The sequence below is a fragment of the Pteropus vampyrus genome, unplaced genomic scaffold, assembly GCF_000151845.1.
Source record: "Pteropus vampyrus isolate Shadow unplaced genomic scaffold, Pvam_2.0 Scaffold199, whole genome shotgun sequence".
Taxonomy (NCBI): domain Eukaryota; kingdom Metazoa; phylum Chordata; class Mammalia; order Chiroptera; family Pteropodidae; genus Pteropus; species Pteropus vampyrus.
In genome coordinates this window covers 1,730,687-1,750,270 of record NW_011888980.1, presented here as the reverse complement: position 1 = coordinate 1,750,270, position 19,584 = coordinate 1,730,687, and the positions used below count along the sequence as shown (strand labels likewise).

Here is a 19,584-nt window from a genome sequence, read left to right as displayed (position 1 = left end):
ATACAGGTAGCCAAGCCCTAACAGAGGGGCTTTATTTGGAGCTTCTGCAATTATTATAACTAGGTATTTGACCCAAAAGTAATAGGGTGGTATATAGAGCATAGAAAAAATGGACTGGGGTAAATTCTATCTCTTGAAATTACTGAAACAGGGTCCCTAATCTCTTAGACAACAGTAATGAGAAGCTAAAAATGTATCACGTGATAATGAAGGATAAATGCTAGGTTGACACCAAGATAGAAGCCACCATCTGTCATTACTGCTGGCATCAGAACTGGACAAAGCCAAATATTCTGAGGCCACACATTCAAAGCAGAGAGGCATAAACTAAAGATGTTCATGTGCAAAATGGAAAGCCAAAGTGAACCTTCTAATTTAAATGACAGTACTTATTTATAACAGTATATGAAAACCTAAGACAAAACCTGGACAAAATGACCTCCTGTCTATGACCATTACTTACTCGGGATGATTAAATTAAAAAGTGGGGTGAGAGGAGCTTGACCCCTTTTAAAACTGTTTTCTAATTAACACAATAAAGTGAATGAAGTTGAAAATTCTCTGTGATCATTCATTCAGTCAATTAATATAATAAATAAAATAAATCAGATATAAATACTGAGTGCCAGCTTTGGGCTTGGCACTGGATAAGTAATGCTGAACAAGACCAATATGAATGTTGTCACCATGGAGAACACAGTTTGGCCTACCTGCTCTAAACTACTCTCATCAGTATTTGCTTATAGTCAATCTACAAAACAGAGAAAAAAACCCTATGAAGCTCACAGTCACATAGATCCATCTCCAAGGAACACAGCTCATCAATTGTACCCTAAAATCTAGGTTTAACTCCCTGGTTTGGAGTTTAGAGAACACCTTCCCACGGATGCAATGCCATCAATAAAGTTTGAGTTCTCAGGTCAATCCGTAAAGCTTGAGTAGCCCTGCATTTAGCCACAATGTGATTTCAAGAGGTTTCCGGTTTGTGTTACCCTGGGCCCTTCAAATCAACAGTATTAAATTATAGTTTAAAACCCTGAGGCTGCAACCACGGATCGAAATAGTCGACGCTTAAGACTGAAGTGTGCAGTGCCGGGGATGGGCAAAAAGCTGGAAATGCCTATGGGTCGGCTGGCAGCCATCTCCAGTCTCAGTCTGTTTCCAGGACAGGAAATAAGAATGGGGCTAGAATCATCTCGAGGGCAAGAATGACATTTGGAATCATTGGCCTCTCACACAGAACCAAGCCATTGGTTCTGGACAAGGCTACAAACATTTCATACCTTGTTACCCAGAAATCACAACTGACATATTTTCTAGTTATTTCATAAGTATAATAGTGTTTTTACATATTCTTCTCTTTTTCAGACATGTTTTTTCAGCAGTAATCCCAGACCTAATAGTTTTTAAAGTACATTAATGTACATTAATTTTTAAATACCACTTCTTATACAGTTTTATTTGATTCATTGCATGAGCCTCATCTCCTACATCCCCCAAAATCATCAACTCAGCATCTGACTAGTAAAACAATAACCTCATTGCAGGCCCGTTTTGTTCGAACTGTGGCACAGACGTGTAGCTAAAAATAGAAAAAAGAAGCTATTCTAAACAAAACTGTAAGTCTCTGGGACAAATTTTTTAAAAACTATTTAATTTATGTTTAGAAATAAGAGAATGAAACATACTGCCTGAAGGAAGTCATTTACTGGCTCTCTGATGAGGTTAAACAAAATCTTTCTTACAAATCATTAAAGATACCCTTAGGTTACATGTGGAAAATGTAGGTGCCTTAGCAGTAATCACCCCCAAATTATCCAAATAAAATATTGTTTCAGTTTTAATGCCAGAATCTCCGTATGAAATATAATCTTCTCTGAAACAAAATGTCTGCCTTTAATTCTTTTCTGTCACTAAGCTACAGAGAATATGCTAACTTTCACAGATGATTCTGTCAGTGGTTTTCCTAACACACAGCTGGGGTGGGGAGAGGCTCCTAATATTGCTCCTAGGGTTCCTAAAGCTTTTGCTGGCTCCCAGAAGGACCTGGCCATATTCTCTCCCTGAAAAGCCCATGACGTGAAAGATATCAAACTAAACTCTCAAGGCAAGAAAGTGACAGCGCTAAAATCTGGCTCTCTCCAGTAAAATGCTTGGGGACATCCACTATGCTTGGGGACATCCACTCCAAGTGTCTCTATGGAAAGGAAGCACCTGATCAAAATGAGGAAAGCAAAATGCCATGGTAGGTGCCTAACATGGAGAGAGCAGAAGCGTGGCCATGACCTGTTGCCAGCTGAACATGGGAACCCAGAAAGGTCTGCAAAGCGATGGCTGAGTTTGGCCTCTCCCATATCATGTCATACTCAGAAAGAGATCTGGTAGCCCATGTTTATCCTGTCGAACAGTGATTCTCCAAGACTGCTCGGGCAGCACCAGTGTCCCTTGGAAACTGTTAGAAATGCCCATTTCCAGGCCCACCACAGACCTATTAAGTCAGAAATTCTCAGGGTGGCTCAGAAATATCTTTTCACGAGCCCACCAGGAATTTCTGATGAAAAGTCCAGTTTGTGAACCACCACCATAGGACTGATTAAAATCACTGTAGGATAGTTCCTCTCCCAAGACTTAATTTAATTGGAGAATGAGAGATCTTTCCTCCTCCAAAAGAAATATCAAGGATCGGCAGACCAAGGGTGAGTCAGGAGGAGGTCTGGGGGGCTTTAAGCTCCAGTTTAGCACCACCCCTCCCCATTCACTATGAGTTTAGGAATCTTGGTCATAGGCACCAACAAAGTGAGAGCAGAAAATGTCAGAAATGGATATGATCCACCATAGAGCCCAGTGTATACTGGGAAACTTCCTGCTACTGAAACATCCCCTTGCAAGTAAACAAACAACATCAATAGTAGTTTTAATAAACCATATAGAACAATAAAACCTACCAAACTTTCTTTCCAATGCAACTAAGACATCACTAAACCTCACAGCTTTCCCAAGTTAGTGGTTATTTGTGAGACCACACAAAATTCAACAATAACATATCAGTCAATACTTAAATTTATACTTTAGAGCAAATACTCTTAAACCACTGAAACTCTTAGCTATTTATATAACAAGAACATTTAAACAAGCTTTCCCCCTAAAATTCATTTTCAATTTTCAGTATTCTAAAAGAGACCAATGATCTATTCTTGGCAACATAGTCCCTCATTTTTAATCAAGCACTCAGAATTTTTCCACTTAAAAAAGTCACTCATTCACAAAGCTTCAATGTACCACCAGTGGCTGTTCTTACTTTACTTCCCAATGCTGTTCAAATTTCAAAAGATGAGAATCTGAAAAAAGCTGTAGCAACACCAAAAGCACACATCATGGATAACCTAGAAGTCGAGCAGCAGAAAGAACCTTTCTGCACAAAACACACGTGTCCATAATTAGCCTAGTGCCCCTGAGCCTCACCTGCCATTCTGAAGCAAAAGGAAAACTCAGGTTCTCTTTGTCTATACCATTATTAGTCACTTGATACTCAAGAAACCAGTTCCGTGTCTTCTGGAACAACTGTCTTCAGGAACGTAGGTAGTGCTGGGTAATCAACATTATTTTGTCTGTCTTGGTTTGTAGTATCATATCCTTGTTGCTATTTTTTCAGCCTTAAAACCTAGTCATCGTAAATCTAGCTGCTTCCTTCTTGAGTGGTAATTAGCATTAGTCATAAGCCAAAAATAATTCCACATAAGAAGTAAAATAAACACAACCCTTCTTACCTTTCATGCCAAACTTGGAGTGTCTTGCCAACTTCAGCAGAAACAGCATTACCAGCAGACAAAATCCCACTACAGATGCAATGACCACCACAGCATAGACCTAGAGAAAGGAAGGGAGGGCAGTTATTGCCTTGCTAATTAGCTCCCTGTATCTAGATGTCATGATGATGATGACAATTAATATTTATGGAATGCTTACTCCTTGCTCTTCTAAGAACTTTATGCACATCAATTCACTTAATCCTCAACAACTCTATAATGAAGTACGTAGGTCCTATTATTATCATCCCTATTTTACAAATGAAAAAATTCAAGTTAAAGGTTATAAAAATGGGTATCTAATTGATATTATATAGAGATGTAGATATATGTAATAGATATATAGAGATTTATGTAATATATCCATATAAAGATATAGATATTAGCTATTTTAGCTATTAGCTATATTAGCTATACCTATATTAGCTATATCTCTATCTCTTTCTTCCTATCTATCTGTTTATCTATATACCTACCTATCTACCTACCGACCTACCTGGAGAAGAGAGAGAAAAATATAAATGACAAAATATTGATGATTTTTTAAATTGGTGAAAGATACAGTGGGATTCATTTTACTATTCCCTCTACTGTTGTGCATGTTTGAAAAATGTCCATAATAAAAATGTTTTTTTAAATTGGCTATTGTTGCTCTTAGAAGTCAAGGTCCCCTGGAGCAATGAGTAGACCTGAAAGGAGCAGAGGACACTTGTGAATGAGTTCGCTTGTGAAAATTCATTGAGTTGTAGATTTATGATGTGTGCACTTCTCTATATGTATAATAGAGGTCAATACAAAGGTTTTTTTTTTTTTAATTTAAAAATGTAATTGCAAGATATGGATTATACAAGTAGAGAGATTAGATGCAGATCTATGTGAATCCTGTCACAACCCTAAACTGGGGATCACAGAGGCACAAGAGCATGAAGCTAACAGCAACATTTAGAAACAAAGAGTGACACAAGGCTATATATCTCATTCCTTTCCTGCTGCTCACCCTAATGTCCTGCTTCCCAGAAAAGTGTGATTCTCTAAACCAAGGGTTGGCAAACTTTTGCTGTAAAGGGTCCAACAGTAAATATTGCAGGCTCTGGGGGCCATACATCTTTGCTGGTATGGTCTGAAAGCAGCCAATAGACAATATGAAAGCAAAAATACATGACTGTGTTCCAATAAAATTTAATTTACAAAAAGAGATGGACAGCTGGATTTGAACATAATTGCAAGACTTTTGCTCTAAACTGTCTTAGATGTCTACACTTACTTAGATGCTTAAACTTCATTGTTAATCTGCATAACATTCCTTAAGATATTATTATTCCCATCTGTGGTAATCATTAGTACTGTTTACCAAACATCTTTGTTTTTCCTTGTGTTTCTCTTTGTAGGATTCACTTCCTGGCTCCATTGTGGTGAAATGGGTTCATGTGAATAGTTCTGGCCCATGATTTGAGACTTGTGTCACCGCTAGGCATAGGAATTCAATGCTACTTCCAGCTCTTACACCAAGGCAGTAAGTCCCAAACAGAGATAATGTTGCACCCAGGGAACATTTGGCAATGTGGGGTTGTCACAACTAGGGGGAAGGTGCTACTAACGTCTAGTAGGTTGAGGCCAGGGATGCTGTTAAACATCTGACAGTGGCTAGGACAAGCCCCACAACAAAGATTTAGTCATCGATAATAATAATGTCAGTCGTGCTGAGGTTGAGAAACTCTGCTATAGTGCTCTTTCATCTCTGCCATAAAAAATGCTAACTTTCTAAAAATGGCTGCCTTGTTAGCCTAGTCTTGCCATGAGGATGAGGCTGGGAGAACTCCCAGCCAATATATGTAATAAAGCAAGAAGCAAACCTTTGTTGTTTTAAGCCACTAAGATCTGGGGATTTTTGTTACTGCAGCATATACCCATCTCACAGCAAGGGGTGGTAGTAAAGAGTAGAGGTTAAGAATATGGGTTCTTTCTGAGTTTGAAATTTAGATTTACCACTTATTAGCTACATGACTTCAGAATTATTTAACCTCTCGGCATCTCAGAATCCTCATGTGTAAAATATGGAATATAATAATTCTATCTTGCAGACTGTAAATCTTCAATGAGTTAATGGTCTTGGAACAATATCTATCTACAATACATAATATATTAGTGTTGGCTATGATGATGATTATGATGAAGATAAAACAGATTTAGAAAAAATTTAATAAGCAGTCCAAGATCACACCTTTCAAGCCTGGGATTTGAACCAATCTGCCAAAGTATAAACCCTGTAACTTATCTATTATACTACGTCTCCAAAGCCTGTGGCTGAAGTGAAGGGAGGATAATAAAAACACATGGCTAATCCTCCTGCTACACATTCTCTGATGTCAGATGGGGACAGCATTAAATAAGTCACAAAGCACAGAAAAGAACACATGTCAAGTGCTTGGCCAGGGTGGAGCAAAGGTGTGATAACTCTCTTCTCTGGCACTTCAGCTATGAGTGGCTCTCCTACAGAATGTTTTTGCAAATGTTTGAGTATAGACTAAGCTCTGTCTCCACAGCCTATTTACAAACAGAACGGTAGTGATTCCTAAGGAGCTAATTATGGATCAACTTGTTCTAACCAACACTATTTCTTTCAAATTTACCTAATGATTTGGAGTGTATTTTTAAATCTTTATTTCTAACTAACATTCTCATAGGAAAGAGATCATAGTATTTTTATCTCTAAGTTTCTTTAACCTAGTATTAAATTCTGCAGGTAGAAGGGATTATACAAATAAACAAATTTAAACTGTACTTTACAGATAAAGAAGTTGGAATGGAGAAAGGAAAAGGACTTGACCTTAGTCCCAGGACCTCCTTATAGTCCCATGGTATAGTCTCTTACCACTCTGGAAAGTTCTTGACTGGCATTCAGGAGACCTGGGCCCTTACGTTTGCAGGACACCCTTTATCGGCTGTGAGAGGAAGAATAGATGCTTCGCTTCTCTGAGCCTCTGTTTCCTCGTTTGTATATAGGGATAAGAATATCTATCCTGTCTTCTCAACATCATTAAAATATGCTTAAGTCAACTGGAAAATGGGAAAGAGTTCTACTGCTGAAAAGCACCTAACGATCTGCCAATAAATATTTAAAGCAGTTCTATTGAAGCAGTTCTGAATATAAAGAATTCTTTAATAAACAAAGATTCCTTTGATAATGAGAAGAACCATTTCTTCAAAAACAGTATGAGAGATACAGTTTCATGTACTGTGTATGTGTTGGGGTAGTTATGGTCTTTATGTGGGAGAGAAGCAGGGATGAGTTTGTTTGGTTGTTTGTTTGGTTGGCTGGTTGGCTGGTTTTTATCTCAGGATATCTCTTAGCATAGAACAAGGAGTTGCCCTCCTCCAAAAATCCAACAAGGTACAAGGGGCACTTGTCAGACCAGGAAGGTGTTTAAGGCTGTCTTCCAACTGGTCTGACAATATCTTTAACTTTTGCCTCAGCTCTCTGGCTCTTTTTCTAATCTAATGATCCTCAGTGTAATCAGTGACTGTTTATATATCAAATATCTGATGCACGCATAATTTTAAAATTTTCTCTACATTAAAAAAGAAAAACATTGCTTTGCACCTCTCATGCAGATTTCTAGGGGCCTCATATGGAGTTGTACTATACAGACTTTAAACAAAGATTATTTTCACTGATCTTGCCTTCTAGCGGCCTTACTATAGACAATTCGAACATCACTGAGATATGTTAGGGGCTTAAATTTATCATTAGGATTCAAATGAGGAAATCGAAGTTGATGTAATTTTTAGTAACTGGGATATAAACACACTAGTGGGTTTAACACATGTTCTTCGGATTCCTTATGGACACAAACAACTTTCGCAAATCAAGAAACATTAAGCAATTTGATATAAGAAGAGAAACTGAAATGATCGCACCAGGCAGGAAGTAGAAAGCACTCTACGGCTGAATTACCAAGGCATCTGTCCTTCTACTTCGATGTAATGCATATAGTCATCTGTGGAAATGTGTGTTTGTCTCCATATACTGGACATGCATCTTTTGAGCCTCCCATTCCCACTAGTTCAAATATACATCATATCTTTTTATTACTGTGTCAGATCCCTAACTCATCACCTTGCTTACAATCTCTCTGTTCTGCAACCCATTCTACAATATTCACCATAAGTCTAATCAGTCTAAGTTTTACTGAGCACCTCCTAGGTGCCATGCATTATTCTAGCACTATACAAAGAATCCTACTAAAGAATCTAGGGAAGGAAAAAGACATTAAACAAGTAAAAAAATGCAAGGTAGTTACAGATAATAATAACTACTCAGAAGAAAATAAAACAGGGTAATGGCTGCCTGATGGCTACCCTAGCTAAAGCCATGTGATGACCTTTGGGAAATGCATGCTTTATAGAAGGAACAAAAGATGTTAAGCCTATAAGACAAGAATAAGGCTGGAACATACTAAAGAGCATTAAAAAATATACAGGTGGTAAGCAGTGAGGAGATGTGGGAAATGAAGTCAGAAAAACAGAGCTGGGCAAGATACATAGGGCTTTGTTAGCCACCATGAAGAGGTGGGCTTTTTTTTTTTTTAGGCGAGGCAACCCTTGGTTGACCTCTCAGATTTCAAGGACCTTGTCAGCTTACAATCCCTTATTTTTTGCCCCTACAGCACTTGGTCTTCCTAGGTGGTCTCCCATCCAAGTACTAACCAGGCCCGACCCTGCTAAGCTTCTGAGATCAGATGGGATTGAGCTTGTTCAGGGTAGCATGGCCATAGACAAGAGTTGGGCTTTTATAATAAAATTGTACTACACTATTGAGAAGACTCTGAGAATTATTTGTATTTTAAAAGGGTCACTCAGGCTGCTATGTGGAGACAGGCCAGAAGATAACAGAGTAGAAGAGGGGGACAGGGTAGAAGGCTGTGGCAGTCATTCAAGAATAAGCAACTGTGACAAAATCTCTGTAAAGGGTCAGATAGTAAATATTTCTAGCTTTGCAGGTGATACAACCTTTGCTGCATCTACTCCATCTTTCATCGTAGCACAAAAGTAGCCACAGACAATATGTAAATGGCTGTGACTACGTTCCGATAAAACTTTATTTATGAACATTGACATCTGAATTTCATAAAGTTTCACAAATCCTTCTTTTGATTTTTTTTCAAACTACTTAAAAATGTGAAAACTATTCTTAGCCTGCAGACCTCACAGAAATAGGTAATGAGCCAGACTTGGCCTGCATGGGCCTTATTTTTCCAACTCCTGGGTTAGCCTGCAGCCGTGGCAGTAGAAGTAGAAAGATGTAAATGGATTTGGAATTTATAAAGAGGCAGAGATAACAGGACATGCAACTGGGCACACACGACAAGTGAGGAAAGATAAAAATGGAGGAAGCCTGCTGGGTTTTTACCTGAGCAGCTGACAGACCACCCTGCCACAGAATCCTAAAGCCATGTGATCCTGGGGCTCTCATAAGCCCCTTTCGATGCCTCCTCACTGCACAATAAATCTAACCACCTGTCACTGTATTTCAAAACCTCATGACCTGGCACAACTAACTTCTCCAACCTTGCCTCCAACTGCCACCTTTCACATACCTTACCTTCCAATCAAGACTGTTTTCTAACCTCCAAGCTCTTGTTCACACACTTAAAACCCCTTCCTTTCTGTTCCTCTATGTCCAAATCCCAAGCATCCTGAACACACCATGGAAAATGCCACCTGTCCCACAAAGACTCCTCTTCCTCTCCCAACAGGAAGAAACAGAGCACCTGCCCTTCTATTTCTTTCTCTCAAATCCCTTGCTCAGCCTTCATTTGTATTTTAGGCGCTGGTATTCACATCTCAGGTCTCCGACTGAACTATAAACTCCAAAAAAAAAAAAAATGGACCTGAGTTTCATTCATATTTTTATCGGCTCCCACATCATAGCTTTATATTTGATGGGCACTGACAATTGTATTAAAATATTTAAGGAGGCAAGTGTGAAGGTGTGTAAGACAGGAATAATTATACATGTGCCTGAATAAGAAAGCTGGTTTCTTGCTCTTCTACCAATAACTTTTAAAAGGAGAGATATTTAAAACAAGAACCACTAGCAATAAGTCAGAGGCTATACAGCTGCCTTTATCACTCCTCTTAAACCTTCCTTTTAATTCCTCCAAACTTCAGTGCCCAATTTGCATCCCGAACATCTGAACAATAAAAATGTCTCGCTGAAAGACTTGCATTGAAGCAGCTCCATTTCTTTCAATACTTGGGAATCCAAAATGCTCAGAACCGACCTAGGAAACAACTCTTTATTCCACTTACCGAGAGATGTTCTCGACCAGCTTTGTCAGCAACATCTGTGGAAGCGATTTCGTTACTTCTGTTTGTTGTGTCGCCGATGTCATTCGCTGCAGTCCCATAATCTAAAGGTGGAGAAAGAGGAAAAAGAAGGAACCAATGAAGTTGTCATTAGGCTGCCAAAAACCACAAGGCCACAGAGCAACCCAGAACAAAGACAGACAAATCACAAGATTCCCAAACCACTGACAGCCTAGCTGGGGAGGAACAGGACCCAGCTGTTGGGTTAAATCTATTGTAGTATTGGAGTTGTACAGTGCCAAAACGGTACTCAACTCAAATCTTTACATCACTGTTTTGTTGGTCAAATTCTAAACCAGGTTTAGGGTTTCTCTTAGCACATAAGGAAATATCCCTTTTTTGATGAGGAATTTAATATAAATACAAAAGAGAATCAACCATCCAAGAATCACAGATTTATAGACCTGGAAGGGTCTAACCACCAGTTTTACAGAAGACTATCAGCTGAGGAGAGTTAATTGACTAGTCTAAGGTCAACTGGCAAAAAGGTGGCAGAGCCTAAACATGAACCAGACTGAAAATCAGCAGCACCAATCGCAGGGCAGATGCATCTTATTTGGGTAAGAGGCAGCCTCTCAACATGGAATGTGGAATCAGCACTGATAGGGAACTTGGGTCCACATATAAACTTTTTGAAGAGTTCTGAATCACCGATATTTGTTTCAGAATTAACTGACAGGGACTTGTACCAACACAGCATTTAGAATTGTACAAATATGTTCTCATATCACTGTATTTCAAATGGATCAAGATGAAAATTAATGACTGATTTCTTGTGAGCAAAATTTTTATTAAATTTACTTATAAAAGTCATAAAAATTTTGTTAAACTTATTGTAGACAATGTTGTATATAAATGTTCTGTATTTTTATTCTAAATAGATATGGTGCCTTCAATTTGCATCCTGAACAAACAACTTCATTAAGTCAGCCCCAGTTAAACTTCTCTCAGTAGAATTATCATGCAAGCCTCAGGATAACCAATTTAAATTATATTTTCATTAGCATAGCATTCCTTTGAATGTGAATGAAAAGTAACAAAAAGTATCTATTTTCTACTTGTTTGCCACTTTATTATTAACTCCAAAACTAAATTTTCACCATTTCCATTTTGAATATATTAAAACAATTTCAATCAAACACTGAGATATCATTTACTTGCTTATTTTCCTTCGTATCATAATCAGACCCTCATGCAAAATTAAATCATTAAAGCATCTATAGTTTAATAGCATGACATCTTGACCCAAAAACCTAAAGTGGGATCTGAGGCCAAAGGAAACATGACATTAAGTCTTGAAGTTATTGGAAAGGAGTCCGAAACATAATTTTAAATTGTAAAATCACAATTCAAACATACTTCTCTGTGATACAATTTGAGATACTCTTCCTTTAAACCTTTCTCTGTGATACAATTTGAGATACTCTCTGTGATACAATTTGAGATACTCTTCCTTTAAACCTTCTTTTATTTGTCTTAATATTAAGACAAATAAAAACAAAAATATACAAATCATATGCACAAAACCTTCTAAACCACAGCTTGAAGGAAATATAGCTTAACATGTATAAAGCCAGTAAAGACAATATAATTCCCCAGTTAAAACTAGCTCAAATTAAATATACACATATAATAAACATATAAACACAGGATCATTTTATAGAAAAAAGAAAATGGCAATGTGTATACAAAATATAAAATTGAAGAACAGAATGTTTTATAAAATAACTGTATAAATATAACATTTAAACCAATCTAATTTTTAATGAATCTTAAATTTCAAGCCAAGTGTTAAAATTTATCCTGCCATTTCCCCAAACAGAGGCCTCCTGGTCATGAAGGTGGTTTGAAAATCCATTAAAGATGGATTTTCACACCTATTAAAAAATCCCTGGCTTCAATTAAAATAGCGAAGCATAGATGAGATATTCAGTTAAAAGCTAATATAGTGGACCATTTCGTTTCTTCCCTTCCACATTCCTAAGGGAACCCCATTTTATTCAAGGAGTTCGAGCACATCCTCTGAGGAAACTAATTTAATCTCTAATGGAGTTCTAGTTAGTCAAGGGTTAATCCATCCTGCTTATCAATAATGGAGGCAAGAATAGATCATGGGGTCCTGAATCAGATACAAGGAGGGCCAAGTGGGGGTTACTGGAAAAGTTCTCTTTTTTACAGAACTCTTTCGGAAGCTCTTCCCTTTCCCTCAGCGATATGAACAATATCCTCTCTAAGGGGCCTCATCTAATAACCAGAAGGGTAGCCAGGCTTCAGGGAAGCCAGTGCAATGGGAAGGGGAGGGTAAAGATGAAAAAACCTGGGTCCCTGATGACATGGTTGAGCTGCTGGTTTAACCCACCCTAAAACATGTCCTATCTTTGAGGTTCCTGTCTGCGAGCCAAAGTTCCTTATTATATAAGAAACATGATTTTGAATTGAGTTTACCGTCATAACTAGAAACTGATACACCTCCCTTTTCTTGGTAGCCATGGCTTTTAAACAGGTAATTAGTTCCCAATTATAGAAACAAGTTGTGTGTTACAGCAGAATGGATTTACTACTTCCAAGAACAGAGCACAAGAGAGAAAATGCTATTTACAGGCACCATAAACATCAAGGGAAAATTGCCATCAATATTGAATGATTTTTGAAATATTATTTTGGCCTATGTAATACTTGAAATGTATATTTAACTGAGCTTAAAGCTGTTCTTTTAGTTGATGTATTTCATTTTACACAAACATTTTAAAAGAATATAAAATAAAGACAACATGATAGCTACCTTCATAAATTACCTCAGGATAATTTGGGTCTGTACCTAAAAAGCAAAACAAAGCAAAGATTTGTAAGTATGCATTCAGAGTTTAAAAAAATACTAACTTATACCCACTAAAATGAGCTAAATATATATTGAAGATTTTATAACTGGACAGATTGTTTTATAGGACAAGTAAATAAAACCTGAAATTCTCCATTTGCTTCATGTTAACTCTACTCCCTTCCCCAGTCTATAACTTCCACCCCTCTCAAAAAGAATAAACAGGAATCACAAATCAATTTAGCTGGAAAAACCACAGCAATCAATGAATTTCTTTTACTGTTTCAATTATACGGTTGGCCAGGTTAATCACAATTTTGGTATTTTTATCCCAGAGGCAGATCATTTCTGTACCACTTTTGTTATTCTCTGATGATTTGGGGTTACTTTCACACTATGTTTTGGCAAGTCCATTTGCATTCATGAACATGTTATTAAACAGCCTGTATAATGATATCTAAAGCACAAGTTTGCTCTCTTCTTGGTCTTAGGGAGGTTGCCAAGGCTGAATAAACCTTTTTTTTTTCTTTTGCCCTAACACAATACAGAAAAATAAGTGTACTTACTCTATTGAAATTGTTGACAAGAGATTATAAATTAATATGTCAGAGAGAATGCAAAATTATACCCATTTAATTTTTTTGGATGGCTGTATTCACCAAGACAATCAGAATATTCTGTTTTAAAATGTTCCATCAGAATTTGTAAAAACATTTTTAAGTTTTTTTTTTTAAGTCACAACAAGAACTGGTGACAAAAATATTTCCTACTTATTCTCCATTCAGAACTAGCTGAGTCTCTATATGAAAGCCTACTTGGAAATAAAATTAAACTTTGATGTAACATTTTAGTGATTACAAAATGAATTTCCAAAGCTATTTCCTCCACTTTTAGTCTTCACTTACCATGTGAAAAAGTAAAACTTGCAAACCATAAAGCTTACTCAGTTCTCATTTCACTTCTGAACCTTTAGCCAAAAAAAAAATACTATTTAAAATAAAGTGATAGTTGAGCCACTTTTCTATTCCTGTATTCCTTAGTGAATAATTAAGGTTAGTCTAAATGAAGAATCAAATAAAAGTGGCCTGATGTTCAAGTTAGAAGTTTAACACAGTTCAACTAGAAGAACATCATTTTAGCAGGAGAAAATAATAAGTAGATGGTTGTGCACTTAGATTCAGAGATGCTGCATACTTCTGTGCAGTTCGTGCTTTGTACAACTCTGTGGGGTGCCATTCAGACTGCAGTCTATGTGAAAGGCATCACCTGATATTGTGCAGTGCACAACCTGTGCAGCCACATGTGATGGCCCTGTATCAATTCGTGCAGTCATTGATTCCTGCAAATTTCAATTTTATTTTGAGTTTTATCATCTCAATCATCATTTCAAAGTCGTTTTTACAATATATCAATATGTAGTATCTGAATTATCTGTAGCTGATATAACATTCCAGAGGAGGGCCTTGCAGGCTGCCCTTCAGTTTGAGAGGAAATTCAGTGAATAAAGCAGCAGGAAATCCCAATGGCAGCTCTGGTGATATCATTTGCAGGATACCCACCCATCTGCTGAAGTTCTTTCATTTGCAAAGTGCATGGACCAAATAGTATCCCCTCATTGTGAGGATTTTTTAGCCCTGCTGAAGAAAAGGTTCTATAACCCCAAGTGAGCAAATCATTCTTTTAAATGCTCAATAATCCATGACTTTAAAAGATCCTATTCTGGTGTCCTTCCTATTGTGCCCTCAACATACAGTCTGAATCTGCAAGGCTACCTGCCCACCAGAGTCCATCTTCACTTCTAGACCTCATTCCAAGTGCCCAGGACCCAGAATTCCTTTCCCACAGGCCCCAAACACACTTTTGAGGACTGGCCAGCCTTTCCTTTACATCTGTCAGCCCATGGGTGGTGACACCACGAGTATGAGCACCCTCTGGCTCAAGATCCAAGGCAGAGGTGAGGACTGAGCCAAGACAAATGATGGGGCATCCACATGCACATTCATTACTCCTCACATACTTCTCACTATATAGTCAGAGGCATAGGGTACTGGCCATGGATAGGAACCAGCTCTACCAAAACCAGTAGGTTCCAGCCTGGAACTTTAAGAGTCTGAGAATTCAATCTTCAAACTTAGCTTCCGGGTCATTATAAACATATATTTGGAGGAGGATAGCACCCATTTTATTTAACAAGATGTTAACTTGATTTATATTTTTTAAGTGTTTAGATATAAGTATGAGGACGTTCATTTGTACTAGGATGACCCTCCATCCCAATTGCCTGAGATTGAGGGGATTCCTGAGGTATTGGACTTGAAGTTTTAAAACTGGGACTAGTCAGTCACCCTGTTTTGTTCTCATGCACTCTGAGATCCCCAGTCACCATCGCTTTTATTCTATAAGAAAGTAAGAAGGCTCTGGTGAGAATTCGGAGCCAGATTTGTCTAAGCCACACACTGAAAGGGTCTCAGTGGAAATGACTGACAGACAGGTATAATCAGCCTCATCACAGAAAGGGAACACCCAAACACACTCCTCATAAAGCCTCCAAGAAGATTCAAAACATCGAATTAATTCAATGTAGCAAAAGTCAGGTATAGGAAAATGGGATTTGGGGTAGAATCAAAAGTAAACAGGTTAGTGCATAATCTGTAAAACAGGTTATTTTCCAGATTTATGATTCATATCCGTGCATGCCTTTTCTACCAAGCTTACTAGCAAAAGCAATTAGATCACATCTAAACTCTCTGAAAAGCACTATACTTTCCTAACTTCATTTTCCCACATGTATGAGATGTATTGTCACTTTACTTTTATTGTCAGGAATAGCCAAATTTAGTGAAAGATTATGAAACTCGCAGAAAAACAATGTAGGAGGAACAGTGATTTTTTTTCCCTCCCTAGCATACTGTACTATGTCTGATGAGGGCCTACTCACCACAATAAAGAAATGCCTCTTCGTGTACCAAGATTTGGGAAGCCTGGCACTTGGGAGGGTACACAGACAGAGTTTATAAAAAAACAAGGGTTACATTACTCGAGCTGACCCCAGCTCATCAAGCACAGTATTTTGCTTCTAGCAAACCTCCCATGGCATTTACACTCCAATAGTGAGATAATTATTATCATCATTTTAAATGCAGACACTGGAAAAAAATCACCACTTCCTTTTTAGATTTCTGGCAATGGTCAAGTTTTGAAAATAGACTGCCATTTTTAAGTCTGGTTCCTTTTATTTAGTTTAAATATGTTCATTAGATATTGTTATATACTAAAAGGTAGACACTGCTGTTGGAGATATTCAAGACAAAAAGGTGACTGAGGAAAGGCAAATACTAGCTCTGAGGGAAAAAGCCAATGGAAAGAGAATGACTGAAAGATAAATGAGTAGCATCTGATGAGTGATACACTTGTAGTGGGGATTTGAGAAGGGTTATGCTTCCTTGAACACTATCCTAGTCGCTCTCATCAGGTAAGAAATATCAAATCTAGGCAGCAGGAGGTGGCATCAAGCCCTAAAGCTTCAGTCAAGAATCTCCGTAAGAGAAAATGGGAATTCCATCAACCCACTGCATTCCAAACAGGAAGCAGACCATTTTCTCCACAGCCCACTCAAGTGCAGAAGCTACAACTCTTTGCCAACCCAAAGAAGATGCACGCCAAGCAGAAATGTCTATTTTCTGCAAAGTTTGTTGAGCGTCTCCAAGTGCTACACCAGTTGCACTTTGTTGTTGACCTAAGGTCTGTTGTCTGGAACTATGGGAAGAGGACTAAGAGTTTCAGAGAGCAGCCTGAAGCACTACCGGTGAAAAAAACAATGATGACCTTATCACGGCCTCATGTGCACTCATGATAAAGCTCCGTACTAAATGAGCGATGTCTACACCTCCAAGAGAGAGGCATTTAAGCTTCTAAACACAGATGATAAATTCACTCCCCCCGCCCCCACAAAACAACACCAAAGCAAAGCACTTCACCATCTTCTTAATTCCATGCCAAATGACTTAAATGAGAGTTTTTTTCACTTCCTTCTTCTAATCTCAGTTATGGCCTACAAGCACATCTTATGACTTCATGTAAATCTTCATGAGTAAAACTTTTTATCTGCAAGGTTATACAATTATAGGAAACACATTTGTAGGATTTTTTTTTTTAATTGTGGGAAAATAGGTAGTCTGACAGTAGGGTTCATTTTGCATTCTGCTGCAGAGATAAAAATAATGGTGGAGGCCAGAAGACACATCTGTTTCCCTCCTTTAAGCTTTTAGTCTCATTCTAATGCCTTAAAAAAAAAAAAAGACTTTTCTTTCAATTCTATTTTTAGACTCTCTTTAGTGCGATCTTGAAAAATATTTCAAAGACTCCCATATGATAAAGCCATAGCAAAAGGTTTGCTCTTTTCAAATAAACTGTCTTTTGTTAATAGTGTTTCTAACTCATGGCGGTCCATCTTTTGATTCCCAGGTCCTTCTCTTCCCTTTCTGAATGGCTGCCTGAACTGAGAACCTAAAAACACTGGGGGTTCAGACGCTGGGTTCCTGGCTGAATCACTAATGTGCTACGTAGCATGGGGAGTCTCTTCACTTTTTCTGTACCAAAGGAGACTTCCATGAGACAGGAGAGGATAATAGCATTGGCTTTGGCAACTCCTCAGGAGCTTCGGGAAGCATAATTAATTAACATTAGTACTCTTGAGACATAAAGAGCTATTTAAGTATAAATCTTAATTATCATGATTATTATGAGTCTATGGCCGAACAAGACTCTTCACAGTTATTTAAAACAGAAAAGCAGGTGGAATTTTCTTTCCTTTCTTCTCTCAGGATAAGAAATGGGTCCTGACAAATGTCTTAAGGGGCAAGTACTGGGGGAGTTTCTAGTTCCTCAGTGTGTGACATTTGGAAGAATTTCCTTTCTCTACATTCTTTGGCCTAAGTACACCAAATCTAAATCTGCCAGTTTGAGGGCAATTCTAAGCACTGCAGAGAGCTCTAGTTCATCCAGACGTCATGAATCTGATGGTAAAATGGCACGAATGAGAAGCTGTGGGGAAAACTCTTCCAGTATTTATAGTTTGTTCCTGACGCGAATTTTGCATAGGAGACAACTGCTCCCGAATTAGGAAGCATAAGTCACTAACTCCCACTGCTTGTGTGAATGAGCATTCTTGAGCTGTGACATTCTTCCTGAATGAGTGGGCCATAGAGACACTCTTTATGTACTGCCTAAAGAATGGAAAGCTTTAAACCATGGATATTTTTTCATCTAGTGCTCTGGCGAGGTTTGTTCCAAGACTAAACTATTAGTCACTCGGGTAATGGTTTCTACAGGAAAATTTACTCTTAAACAATCAATGTGTTCACGTTCATAGAAATATCTGGCCAAGAAAATTCTTGAAAGCGCTATCTGATTAAAAGATACTAACAAAGGCTCCAGGTTTCTCCCTCGTGGTACTCACGAGCAATCTCTCTGCCATTAATTTCTGCTTTAAATTCTGCTTTTAAAAAACATCCTCACCACTTCTAATCTCCACTCGGCCTCCATACACACTTTTGTGTTCATGAAGATGATTTTTCTATATGTAGGACTGAATTCCAATGACAGCCACAGAGCGGATCAATTTCATCTCAGACTAGTCTTACTTTTGGCCTGTAAGCTAAATAGGATACAGAAGAATCTTGGGGAAAGTCTCAGGTAAACCCATGCTTTCTATGAGTATGCCTGTACTACTACCTCTACTTTTTATTCACTCTCCCAAGCTTCCTTAAGTCACTTATTGAATTTATCTTACTTTTTGCTAACCTCAACTAGAGTGCATCTCGGTGCACCAACTATTCCCTATTTTTATCGTTATAACTATTGATATCCTTGAGGAGTCAATGTGGTCATTTTGGTGGATGCCTGACCAGTTCTTCCATTGGTTTCCCCTGGATTCTGCAGGGCAAAACTATCCTCACTACTCAGTGTGGTCAAGGGCTTGCAGCATCAGCATCATCTGAAAGCTAATTAGAAATGCATGATCTTAGGCCTTTTTCCAGACCCATGGAATCAGAATCTGCATTTAACAGGATCCCCAGGAGATCTCTATGCTCATTAAAGTTCGAGAAGCTCTGGTTTATAACTCTATGAGAAGTCTAACCAAAAGCGAAAGGCCCCAGTGGACATAAAGGATGGCAATTTTACAATAGAACTTAAAGCAAATCTAAAAAAAAAATAGCTAGATATGCAAATACTGAAGCGGTGGGTACTCTCTGGCAGTGGCTACACAAAATAGTGGGGGTAAGGGCAGGAAATGTCTTTTGTCCCCAGTGGCATACCTCTGGGCCCTGTCGCAAATGGGGAGAGGAGGGAGAAAGAGCTTAGACATCAGAGAGGGCTTATATTTCCCGACCCTCTCTAGAAATCAAACTTTAACTTAGTTTTCCCCTTAAAAGTCCAAGTCTAGAAGGTTCCCGTAGTCAAGCAGCAGAGCTCCAAGGTTCTCTCTTCTGGGCCAGCCCAGACTTCTGGGTAAGGGAGGACAAGGCCAATGTTAGCAGAAAGGCCATTCTGAGCAGAAAATTTTCTCCTGATGGTTACAGAGCACAAATG

General features: G+C 38.2%; 1 protein-coding gene and 1 pseudogene across 1 annotated transcript in view; both read right to left on the bottom strand.

Annotated features, from left to right (window-relative positions):
• The window catches only part of NTRK2 (neurotrophic receptor tyrosine kinase 2), a 310,504-nt gene that overhangs the window by 251,491 nt on the left and 39,429 nt on the right, over nucleotides 1-19,584 (bottom strand). The window contains exons 9-11 of the mRNA XM_023537782.1: nucleotides 12,958-12,993; nucleotides 10,119-10,219; nucleotides 3,768-3,867 (exon numbers count right to left, since the gene is read on the bottom strand). Coding sequence (XP_023393550.1) covers nucleotides 3,768-3,867; nucleotides 10,119-10,219; nucleotides 12,958-12,993 — 237 coding nt within the window. The remainder of the gene's footprint in view (nucleotides 1-3,767; nucleotides 3,868-10,118; nucleotides 10,220-12,957; nucleotides 12,994-19,584) is intronic.
• Nucleotides 8,465-8,583, bottom strand: LOC111746734 (annotated as a pseudogene).